Source organism: Podarcis vaucheri, assembly GCF_965113315.1.
Source record: "Podarcis vaucheri genome assembly, chromosome: 17".
NCBI classification, from domain to species: domain Eukaryota; kingdom Metazoa; phylum Chordata; class Lepidosauria; order Squamata; family Lacertidae; genus Podarcis; species Podarcis vaucheri.
The window spans coordinates 11,886,733-11,899,436 of record NC_138755.1 but is presented as its reverse complement, the minus strand read 5'-3'; the positions used below and the strand labels follow the sequence as shown (position 1 = coordinate 11,899,436).

Here is a 12,704-nt window from a genome sequence, read left to right as displayed (position 1 = left end):
AAGTGGCTATACTCCTGCCCTGAAATGCCATTCTGCTGCCCTTGGCTCTAAAATGAGAGTCCTTAACCAGCTGCCTTTGCCTCCAAATATAATTTTTCATCTCTGTTTCCTCAGACAGACAAGAATGGTTATGTTTCTTTCACAATTAATGCAACCGATTTAAAGCTGCCTGAGACAGGCTATACGGATTTTGTTCAGCTTTCTGCGGAATATGAAGAAGAAGGAACAGGTACAGAAATGGGGAAATAGAGGTTTTGATGTTTAGTAACCTTCCTTTGGGATGCGGGTGGCGCTGTGGGTTAAACCACAGAGCCTAGGACTTGCCGATCAGAAGGTTGGCGGTTCGAATCCCCGCGACGGGGTGAGCTCCTGTTGCTCGGTCCCAGCTCCTGCCAACCTAGCAGTTCGAAAGCACGTCAAAGTGCAAGTAGATAAATAGGTACCGCTCCGGCGGGAAGGTAAACGGCGTTTCCGTGCGCTGCTCTGGTTCGCCAGAAGCGGCTTAGTCATGCTGGCCACATGACCTGGAAACTGTACACTGGCTCCCTCGGCCAATAAAGCGAGATGAGCGCCGCAACCCCAGAGTCAGCCACAACTGGACCTAATGGTCAGGGGTACCTTTACCTTTAACCTTCCTTTAGACCTCATACTCTTGTTTGATCTTCTCTTTCTCCCTTTCTACTTTCACGACATTTTTACAGTTTTTAAACAGTAGATTTGGGGGAGGTGGGCATTGCTTCTGTGCGATGCATTTTCAGGGCCTCAGATCCTTCAAGTGTCCCTGTTTTCCAGGAACAGTCCCAGATTTACAGACGTCGTCCCAGTTTCTGATTTGATCCCAGAATGTCCTGCTTTTCCTTAGGACATCCCTATATTCATTGGAGAAGTGTTGGAGGGTATGGAGCTATCCAACCCCCGAGCTGTCTGAAGGCAGCCCTGAATGGGGAAGTTTTTAAATGTTTAATTGTGTTTTTATATATGTTGGAAGCTGCCCAGAGTGGCTAGGGCAACCCAGTCGGATGGGTGGGGTAAAAACAGTAATATAATAATAATCATAGAATCTTAATGTTGGAAGTGACACTAACGGTCATCTAGTCCAACCCCCTGGAGGAATCTCAGATAAAGCATGCATGACAGATGGCCATCCAACCTGTATTTAAAAACCTTCAAGGAAGGAGAATCCACCACCTCTCGTGGGAGTCTGTTCCACAGCTGAACAGCTCGTACTGTCAGAATGACCGCTCACCGCATAAAACGGGGGCGGGGGCCATAGGCGCCGACTCCATGGGGCTTGAGGGGGCTCGAGCCCCCTCAAAAAAAATTTTGGGGGGCTCAGCCCCCCCAATAATCTCGGGCGGGCGGCCTTCCAGTAGAGCGCCGCCGCCGTCCCCCGCCTCCTCCGCACCTGCTCCTTCGCCAGCCAGCCAGCCGCGCGCCCTAATCGGAGAGCCCCGGCTGCCAAGGCACTGCCGGAAATCCCGCGAGAACAGGGGAATCCCGACTGGCCACACCTCCCAGCCAGCCAATCGGCTGGCTGGGGGGGGCGTGGCTTGCCCTATTTAGGGCCGGAGCCACTCTATTTGCATATTCATGAGCTTATTTATTATTCATGAGCTTTCCCGGGCCCCCCCAATATTTTTTCTAAGTCCGCGTCCCTGGCGGGGGGAACCTTTGCGTGGACGCGCGCAGCCCCTGGATCTGGAGCGGCTCCATTCAGCATAGGCTTGGCTTTGCCTTCCCTCAGGTGGGATACCTGGAGGTCTCCGCCTACCCCAGTCAGTTGTCCAATCCCACCTGGGGGAAGCGTTGCCAAGGAGATCAGGCCAGGTGGGGGAGGGATTATCTGCCCACACAATAGAGGGAGGACCTGGGAATCCTCACTTGGCTCCAGAGCTTCTCCCACCCTACCCACCCTCTGTTAATGCCTTATTTTGCAGGTTAACTTTTCTTCACAGGTTTTGCAGGTTAACTTTTCTTACAGGTATGCGGGCGCTGCTACGTTAAGGTCGCTGTCAAAGGGCCGGAAAGGAATTTCCCCGCATTGGCAGGTTTCGCCTTTCCCGTAGCAAAACGTCACAACTTTGGCGGTATCAGGCCTTGGGCGGAATCCTTTTGTCCATCTTCCTCTTGCAGCGGCGATACCAGGGTTCCCCATTAAAGGGGTTTCTGAAGGGAGGCTTTGGCCGTACGCCGAAAGGTTGTCATTGCTCTCCCCTGCGGTGGCGGCGTAACGGGGGTGGCTATCTCTGCTTGAACATATGTTCTCCAGAGCCGGCCCATCCCCCCCCCACTGGATAACCCTGATGCTCCCTAGGTCCCCGACTGGGGACTGGGGAGGGAGAACGCCAATGCCTGAGCCAAGGTCTACCCACATTTGAAAGTTAATAAAGTTGTGGCCAATTTAATCCCATAGCACGTTGCCTTGAGTCGTTATTCCACATGACGGGGGGGCGCTCGGGACCTGGGGACTCCGCCTGTCCATGCAAAGTTTTTCCAAGTGTTTAGTTGGTATCTACTTTCTTGCAACTTGAAGCCATGGGTTCGAGTCCTACCCTCCAGAGCAGGAGAAAACAAGCATGCTCCCTCCTCCATGTGTCGGCCCTTAAAATACAGTGGGTACCTCAGATTACAGACATATCAGATTACAGACGCTTCAGGTTACAGACTCCGCTAACCCAGAAATAGTACCTTGGGTTAAGAACTTTGCTTCAGAATGAGAACAGAAATTGCGCAGCTGCGATGCAGCGGCGGCGGGAAGCCCCATTAGCTAAAGCGGTACCTCAGGTTAAGAACAGTTTCAGGTTAAGAACAGACCTCCAGAACGAATTAAGTTCTTAACCCAAGGTACCACTGTATTTGAAGATGGCCATCATATCTCCTCTCAGTCTCCTCCTGCAAGAACAGTGACAGTAAGGTCACTGTTGTTTCTCTCTCCTACAATTTTTACCCGTATACTGTCAAACTGCTTTTCATGCTCCAGGCCGTAGATTTCTTCACAAGTGTACATATCCTTTATATACAATGCTGCTACTCCTCCCTGGTGTGTGTGTGTGTGTGTGTGTGTGTGTGTGTGTGACACACTTCCCACAGCTGCGCTGAGTCCGGATGTCACCTCTCTTTTTCAGGAGTGAAAGTCGCAGGAACCGGTGGCTTCTCTGTTCTCGCCAGAGTAGCAAACGTGGAGTTCCTAAATCTCAATCCATTCTATAAGCATGGATTTCCATACACTGGAAAGGTGAGGTCCTAAATACAGCTTTGCCCAATCTCTCTCTCTCAGCCAGACAGCGGATGAGACAGCTCAGTCGCGTAAAATAGCTCAATATCTGATTGGAAGGTTGGGGAGAGGATCTTTTTAAAAGTGATGCTCAAGGTTTGAAGAGTGGGGGCAGCAAAGAGATAAGGAAATAAACAAATATTTCACCTGGGAGGGTGTCCAGCGAGGTTTAAATGCTAATTTCTATATTCAAGCTTACATGACCAAAACCCATGTATTTTAGGAGCATTTGTCATATGTAAATTATAGAAAATGTTCTGAACCAAGACCACTCTTTTGTTTCTGTGAAGAGACTTGTGCCTTTGGTGTGCATGCATACCTAGTTCATAGACCCTCCTAGTGTGCAAAACTGTATCTGTCTGCTTGGAGGTCACCCTCACTGAGTTAAATGGGACTGACGTCCCGGAAACAGCATACAGGGCTGCAGACTTAATCGTATATTAAATTCAACTTTACTTGAAAGAGCCTTTTTCAACAAATTATTTTTATATTTCGTGCAATTTAAGAAAGAGGAAAGTTGTTTCAGTAAATCCAGTTACTTCTTATAGCCCACCTAATTGCCATCAGAGGAGACTAACATGGCATTAATTCCCAGTTTGTTCTTGCAGATGAAATGCACCATCAACCACGCACCCTTAAAGAATGAGACGATCTATCTTACTGTCGATGTCAATGACGTGGAGACAAACCTTCCTTACCGCACAGATGAGAATGGCGAAGTTGCTTTCTCCTTGGACACAACAGAATGGAAAGACGCGGTTTCTCTACGGGTGAGTCATGAGCATATTGGCAAAGGAGTAGCATTGTAGTGGCAAATTCAGAAGCGCAGAGCCACACCCTTTCATAGCTGTGCCCCTTCTAAATTTGTAAGTTTGTGGTTTTCTTAAGATGTTTAGCATGGATTGGGGTGTTATCATGGTTGGTTTGTATCCAAGCTCTGTTACCATATTTTTGTGTGTGTGTGTGTATGAAAAATTATTTTGTTGTTGTTGCTAGCAGCGTATAATTTGAAATAACAAATACCCGGTAAAGGGTTTCTTTTGTTCCTTTTCACTTTTGCTTATTTATCCTATGCAAGTGCCTGCTGGAATTTTTGCAAATGAGCCTTAATACACTTTCCTTTTATCATTAACCTATGTCATCACTGACAATTAACTTTCATTAATTAACTTTCCAATTTCTTTTGTATTTTAACCTCTGACGTGCATCTGGTTCTTTCAGTCACCAACCAAAAACCTTTGACCTATTGTTTGTTTCTGATGCCTCCTGTCCCTTTTTGCTTTCTAGGGCAGGTACACTATTTTAAAGCAGACTGAGCCCGTTTCCTTTGACTTCCTGGAGACAATACAGAATGAAGCTTTCGTATGGCTGAAGCCCTTCTACTCTGAGAGCAATAGTTTCCTGGAGATCCAGCATGTGGAGGAAGAGCTGCCCTGTGGAAAAGATCAGGAAGTCCTGGTGGATTACATCATAGACCGGAAAGAACTGGGCCCGGAAGCCGACCACGTAGATTTCTATTACTTGGTGAGTGTCTAGCAATTGGTGGAAACGCCTGGAGCAATATGAGAAAGAGAAGCAAATCCTGTACGGGGGGGGGGGGAGGGAAAGAAAAAAAGGAAGAAGAAGAAAAATGCAAGCTTGAAGAAGAGACAATATTAAAGAAGGTGAGAAAGAATCTCAGCAGAGAGAGAGAAAACAGAAGACTAACAGGAAAACTGTGGGAATGTTTAGGGATGCAGGAGAGGATATATTGTTTGATTATATCCTTTCCAACTTGTGTTAACAATTTCTACAATTTAGCAGAGTAACATTCCCCTTTTTAAACTTGCACAGTGGATGCGTTTGCTCAGACTCGCTAAAGCCTCCGAAATAACTATCCTTGGTAATTTCCCCTTTAGTCCCTCATAAAAAGATAGACACGACACAATCTTCTATAAAGTATAAAAAGAGTTTACTCACTCACTCATTCTGTTCACAGATGGATCCCAGAAGGCAGACTTAAGTTACAAAAGTAATATACCTGGAATCTATCCCATAAAGAGACAGCTCCTTTGTCCTCTCTTGGCTGGAAGCCAAGAGAGCACCTTAGGATAAGCAGATGTTGCTTCTTCGACGAATGTAGTCAGAGAGATGGCGGCCTCCGCTGAGGTATTTTGTTACCTGCATAGGTGAGGCCACGCCCACCTCTGGTCACATGTAGAGGAAGTCTGTCCCAGCCTAGGAGGAAACAGGAAGTTCCAACTGGCTGGTCCAGACTTCCCCTTTTTATGTCCACTCTAGGGATGTTGTACTTGACTGCTCTTGTGTTTCACATCCCACAAAAACTGCTAAAAAGAGCTTTTCCTCAAGCAGAGATTTTTTCAGACTTATGTTGATGGGGCACTTTGCCACTAATAATGACCTGAAAGAAGTAGAAAACTTGGGGAGGGGCAGAAATAAGACATCCTCTTTACTGCACATTCATGACCATTTATGCTCATGATCCTATTTGGGCGGCTGCAAGCAATCCCATTTCCAATACTGTTTGCACTTGCGAAAGTTTTGGGATAGTCACACCACTTCACTTCGAATCAGTGCACATCCTGTAACTTCCTGCTGAAACCCCGTAACTTTCTATACCACCAGTGTTCGGGTTTATGTTTGTTCTTTTGCTGTGCTATAGCCCCTCCAGACAGCAATAATGTGGAAGCATTGCAGAACAAACTAAACAGAATAAATCCACCATCCTTAACACACCATTACAGTGTCAAGAACACACTGAGGAATACACCCCCAATAAAATACTACTGGGCTGGAGTGGCCCTTGATTTGCATCAGATTGAATATCATGTGTAAGGGATGTGGGTGGCGCTGTGAGTTAAACCACAGAGCCTAGGGCTTGCCGATCAGAAGGTCAGCAGTTTGAATCCCCGCGACGGGATGAGCTCCCATTGCTCTGTCCCTGCTCCTGCCATCCTAGCAATTTGAAAGCACGTCAAAGTGCAAGTAGATAAATAGGTATCGCTCCGGCGGGAAGGTAAACGGCATTTCCGTGCACTGCTCTGTTTGCCAGAAGCGGCTTAGTCCTGCTGGCCACATGACCCGGAAGCTGTACGCCAGCTCCCTCGGCCAATATAGTGAAATGAGCGCCGCAACCCCAGAGTCGGCCATGACTGGACCTAATGGTCAGGGGTCCATTTACCTTTACCTTTAATATCATGTGTGAAGCTTAAACCTGCATATATTCTCCAGAACATCCAAATATGAAAATGTCAAGTGCCATAAGTGCTGTGTGTGTGTGTGTGTTGGGGAGGGGCAGACAGGTACAATTTAGGGGAACTGGGCAAAGTTTGATGCCACTAACCTGAGGTTAAATTAAATGGTAAAAGAGAGATCTGAGAGCAGGGGTTGGCAACCTGCTGCCCATGGGCCACAAGCGGCCCACAGGGGTCATTTAAACAGCCCACAAGCTGCCCCTGAACCAAGCCGCCCGCTCGACGAGTCCCTGCGTGCTGTGCTAAACCAGTGCAGTGCAGAGCGGGGACTCGCTTCCCTGGCGCTGGAAATCGCGTCTGCGCAGATGCGATCCAGCCCCCGGAGCGATCTCTGCGGGAGTGAAGCGGCCCGGGTGAGGTAAACCTTGCTGACCCCTGTCTAAGAGTATTTGTTGTGGTTACTTTTTTAAACATTGTAAGGCTGATATCAGTGTTATCAGTATAATATGAACAGGCCCGTTGCTTTTCAGAAGCAAAGGCATTTTGCTCTTAGCACGCACACCTAGTATATAGGGGTTTCAAAATCACAATAACAAGAAACAGGGAGCTTGCCAGACACAGAGATGCTGCCGAGGAAAAAGCTCGTGTGACCATCCCAGGTCAGCTCTCCTCCAGACCCAGTTGATTCCTGTCAGCATTCGTCTTCTGTCCTCTGGGTCTTGCTACAACTCTCTTACTTCTTCCTTGACTACCTCACTTCCATCTAAGCTCTGCAGGGGCGCTTCAGAAATAACATTGTGTGTGCTCTGAAAGCAATAAAATAGAATGAATGCCATTCATGGTGTGGAAAGGGTGGGTGTCAGGACTAAGGCGCCGGGACAGAGGTTTCCCCAATCAGTGCACCGTTCTCCCAATTAGCATTTTTCTTCTTCCACAGCTGCATTTGCCATACTGGTGAAAATATATATTTATCAGTATTCCCTGTCTCTCTGATCTGGTGCTCTTCTCCTCCTTCTCCTCCTCTTCTTAAAAAATTGGGAGATCCTGATCCCATATCTCCTGGGCTACAAGTAATTTGGTCCTCAGGTGTTCTCTCTAAAAATGCATTGTGTGAATAAGATAAATGTGTTTTCACGCCTATGTCAGACGTGCAACTCCCATGGTATCTGTACTGTGACCACATCTTTCTCTCCCTCAGAACTCAAGATATCTCAAAATCTCACTGCTAGCCTATGGTCTTCCTACAGCAAAATCCATGACTCTAGTCTTTCCCTGTCTCACTCCCCTCTCCCTTTTTCTGTATCTCTAGCGCCAAAGAGGTGAGGGCTGGCTCTTGCTTTTGTCCCTGGCCTAACATATTGTCTCCCTGCAGATTGTGTCCAAAGGGAAGATTGCCTTCAGTGGAAAGAAGCAGGTGCCAATTGGCCAGGATGAGAGTAAGTGGGAGAACTATGCTGTTCCATCAAATAAGCCTCATGGGAAGCACAATGCGTTATCAAGATGAACATGCTTGGTGCGCCTGATCTGCCTGGTCTGGTGTTTCTTTCAGTTATTATTCAATTTCAAACCCACCTTTCAAACAGGCCATTTCAGATCTGCAAGGCAACCTATGATAAGAGCAGAATAAAATAATAACACCATGCTAAAAATACTATAAAATTTCAAATTAAGGTATCATATCAGAAACAAACATTGCCAGCAGCATGAGATCTAATAAAACAATAGCACAAAACATGGTGCCTAAGAGTTTATGTCTGAACTGAGTCCTAATGTATTACAATTATACAGCAGAAGATCTGAACTGACATGAAAAATCTCAAATAATCTCCCTATTTTAATTGTCCCTCCGTATGTGTGTGTTTACATATCATAAAAAGGTAAGACTGTCATCACGCAGCAGTTTGCTTGGCTTCCAATAGGTGGCATTGCAAACTGCAGTGTGATCACAGCCTTCTGAAAGCTGCTGAGCGATCTTAGCAGCTTTGGAGTATGAGAAGAGAAACAGAGGCGGGAGACAGAAGTGGGCATTCCAGGGGCGCTGGAACAGCTCTAAAGGTAATAGGAAGGGGTGGTTTGGCAAGTTCTCAGGAGAGGGGGTGGGTGGGAAGCTGTACGCCGGCTCCCTCGGCCAATAAAGCGATATGAGCACCGCAACCCCAGAGTCGATCACGACTGGACCTAATGGTCAGGGGTCCCTTTACCTTTACTATCAGATCCACAGTCAGTGTCTTCAGGTAAGGTGAATTACCAAAGTGGACTGCTAGGCGGACCTAAACAGATGGAAACGGGTTTATTTTAGAACTCACCACGTGGTGCAGAATGGAATTTCTTCTTGGCAATAAACCAGTTATTAGGTTGAAGACATGAGGGTTGGAATACTCCTGCAATGCGCAAGTGGGCTGGCTGCGTTTGGGGTGGATCTCTGATTTCTTAGCTTTACCACCATCTGGTAGAAGTGAGATTCACAGGGATGTTTTTTCTCATGCTGTAAGACATGGTTGCTCTCCTTCTCTTTCCTTTCCCACCATTCTCCCTTCCCCCTGACCCAGCTCTGAAAGGAACCTTCTCCCTCACCTTGTCTACGAGCTCTGACCTGGCACCCACAGTCAGGCTTCTGCTGTACGCTGTGTTTCTGGATGGCGAGGTGGCGGCTGACGTGGATAATTTCAGAATAGAGAAGTGCTTCAAACACAAGGTTAGTATATATAGTTCCTGGGACAGCTAAGTGGCGCACAGGGCAAGAAGCGAGCACATATTATACATATAGATTCAGGTAGGTAGCCGTGTTGGTCTGACGCAGTCATAATATATTTTTAAAAATTAAAAAATTGTCCAGTAGCACCTTAGAGACCAACTAAGTTTGTTCTTTGTATAAGCTTTCATGTGCATGCACACTTCTTCAGATGCCAAGGACAAACTTAATTGGTCTCTAAGGTGCTACTGGACAATTTTTTATTTTATATATATATATTATGCATATGTGTGGCTCAAGGCAGATGGGCTGAAAGTTCTGTGATCGAGCCATCACTCTCCATATTTGCACCCATTTTGCTTCCTCACTAGGATGGTTTAAATCACACACACACATTGGTAAGCATTACAATAGTGCATGACGTTCAGTGGTGTAGCATGGGGGGGCATGGCTATACTGTAGTGCTTTGCTAGTCCTGCTCAGCGTGACCTGAGCATTGTCCATCGCTGTGGCTGGAGAGAGCAGCGTAAGATGGGGGAAAGAGGAGAGTCACAGGAGCCACAAACTCAGCTGCCGCCACCTTCTCTCCAGTCCACTCCAGTGTGGTGTAGTGGTTAAGAGCGGTAAACTTGTAATCTGGTGAACGGGGTTCACATCTCCACTCCTCCACATGCAGCTGCTGGGTGACCTTGGGCTAGTCACACTTCTCTGAAGTCTCTCAGCCCCACTCACCTCACATGGTGTTTGTTGGGGGGGAGGAAGGGAAAGGAGAATGTGAGCCACTTTGAGACGCCTTCGGGTAGTGATAAAGCGGGATATCAAGTCCAAACTCTTCTCTTCTTCTTCTCTTCCACTCGTATCCTTGACCTGCTCCATTCTTGCCAACAATTGGCCACTTCTGTTGCTCTGCCTCTATTGTTAGCTCATTCTCTGAGCATCCAGCTACTGCTTTGCCACTGTAAGAAAGAAGGAAAGGAATACACTGGGATGGCGTTTGCAAGGTGGATTCCAAGTAGGAAATGCAGAGAGTTCTGTGAGATACAGTGTTTAAAAATAAAGCAAGCAATGTATGTGGAACAATCCTGCAGTACACTGGAGCATTGCTTTATGTACAGTGGTACCTCAGGTTAAGTACTTAATTCGTTCCAGAGGTCCGTACTTAACCTGAAACTGTTCTTAACCTGAAGCACCACTTTAGCTAATGCGGCCTCCCACTGCTGCCGCGCCGCCAGAGCACAATTTCTGTTCTCATCCTGAAGCAAAGTTCTTAACCTGAAGCACTATTTCTGGGTTAGCGGAGTCTGTAACCTGAAGTGTATGTAACCCGAGGTACCACTGTATTTTAAGCACTGACAAAATGAACAAGGATTGTTCCGCACTTCGGTTCCCAAACATGGTAAAATTTACAATCTCTGGATTTCTGCAAATATTAACTTCACACACACACTTCCTAAATTAAGTACAGCCATACCTTGGTTTTCGAACAGCTTAGTTCTCGAACGTTTTGGCTCCCCAACGTCGCAAACCCAAAAGTGACTGTTCCGGTTTGCAAACTATTTTTGGAAGCTGAACATCCAATGGGGCTTCTGTGGCTTCTGATTGGCTGCAGGAGCTTCCTGCAGCCAATCAGAAGCCACACTTTGGTTTTTGAACGTTTTGGAAGTCGAACGGACTTCCGGAATGGATTCCATTTGACTTCCAAGATATGACTGTAATGCTGTTGACCGTGGTTAGGCTGGGTTTCACTGGAGTTGAAGACGTAGGGTAACACATAATCACCAGCAACGTTACAGATCAACTGCTTTTCAGTTCAGGTTTTCCATCTGAAAATGTGTCTCCATCTACAGGTGACTCTGGGCTTCTCTGAGACAGAGGAACTTCCAGGGGCAAAGGTCAACCTGCAAATCGAAGCTGCCCCTGGCGCACTGTGCTCTCTCCGTGCTGTGGACAAAAGCGTCGCGCTGAAGGAAAATGCAACACTGACCCCAGAGGAAGTAAGAGAGCTCATCCTACCCACTTAGGCTCAATCAATTCCACTATTATTGCCTCTGATAAGGCCTGATAAGTTTTGATGGATGCAATAATGGAATACTAAATGGTTTAGTTTTTGTAAACTATGCAGGGATTTATGATATGCAAAATGATCAATAGAAACAGAAGAAGGGAAGTCGTTAATATTTTAAGATTGTTTAAATGAGTTTTTTAAATTGTAAAACAGAAATTTAATAAAAATTACATTTTAAAAAAATAATAATAATTCTAATTCCAGTATTATTCCTCCTCTACCATTGACCTAAAAAAAGAGGCAGGCTACATTATAATACAGGAAGAACACTTGTCAACTCAAATACAATTTTGTGGAGATAAGTACCTCTGTAGTTATATTCACCAGAATGAATATAAACACAGCAGATACCACATCTTAATCCCAAGAATGAAATTAAATGGGCGTGACCTGGAGTAAGATGGAATGAAATTCAAGGTTATGCATTTTGGGATAAAAAATGTTCATATCAACTGTGGGACATGTTAACTGGTCGGCTCAAACTCAATCCAGAAATCTCTGCTTTCAGGTGTATCAACATATTGAGTCTAGTCTGATTGGCTCCAGAGGGTTTTACTTTGACCTGGAAGACTTTGAGCCATATCCTTGTCTACCTTCTGAGCATCTAAAGACAAAACGGTCCATTATGGCCCCCTGGTTCCAAACCCAGGCTGATGCCTACAGCCTGTTCAAAGTGAGTACCATCTGTTCCTAATCCAGTCTTCTCTGAAACCTCCTTTGTTTTGGGTTGTCAGTGGCATACATTGTGATGGTTCCAAGGATCATTAAATAAGGAGGAGCTTCCAAGGTTTGTCCTGTGATTTACAGCTCATGGTTTTTCTGGGACTGTTAAACTACGAGCCCAGATTCAGATGACACACTAAACCAATCTATAGATAAGCTCAGTGCAGCAACAACTGAGGAGCAAAGAGAACTCAGTGAGTCAGGAACTCTCTAAAGCTTGCATTTTGCAGGTATGTCATATAATCTGGATGCCACATAATTGTAACAGAGACGCAGATGGTTGAGGCTAGTGCATCATCTTTCATGTTGCTTGAAAGCATGTTGTTTGTCATGCTTTCTGCTTGTGCATGCTGAGAATGTAGATAGTTTCCTTGAAGGGATGAAGCCTACCAGCTGATCCTTGCCCTTCTTGGCTAGTGAAATCTGCCAGACCTGGGCAGGGATGTGGACTTCAGAAGTCCTCCTGAAGACTTATTTCCAGTCTGGCTTCAGACTCAGTTTTGGAACTGAAAAGGGCTTTTCCTGCTTCTCTTGGATCTTTCAGCAGCTTTCAGTACTATCAACCATGGTATCCTTCTGGACCACTTGTCCAGTCTACAGCAGCTCCAGTTCTTCTTGGAGAATTGGTCTCAAAAAATGGTGTTGGGGGATTTCCATTCCAATGGGATTTCTTGGGGTTCTGTTCTATTGCCCAAGCTTATCAGTATCCACATGAGAAGTCATTTGGAGGTTTGGGCTGAAGTGTCATTAATATGT

General features: G+C 46.1%; 1 protein-coding gene across 3 annotated transcripts in view; it reads left to right on the top strand.

The window, feature by feature from the left end:
• LOC309521747 (alpha-2-macroglobulin-like protein 1) overlaps positions 1–12,704 on the top strand; it is a 150,869-nt gene that overhangs the window by 20,370 nt on the left and 117,795 nt on the right. For all 3 annotated transcript variants that reach the window (XM_082204553.1, XM_082204554.1, XM_082204552.1), the window contains exons 10-17: positions 115–229; positions 3,126–3,235; positions 3,883–4,044; positions 4,562–4,798; positions 7,841–7,904; positions 9,018–9,163; positions 11,008–11,154; positions 11,734–11,898. In XM_082204553.1, coding sequence (XP_082060679.1) covers positions 115–229; positions 3,126–3,235; positions 3,883–4,044; positions 4,562–4,798; positions 7,841–7,904; positions 9,018–9,163; positions 11,008–11,154; positions 11,734–11,898 — 1,146 coding nt within the window. The remainder of the gene's footprint in view (positions 1–114; positions 230–3,125; positions 3,236–3,882; positions 4,045–4,561; positions 4,799–7,840; positions 7,905–9,017; positions 9,164–11,007; positions 11,155–11,733; positions 11,899–12,704) is intronic.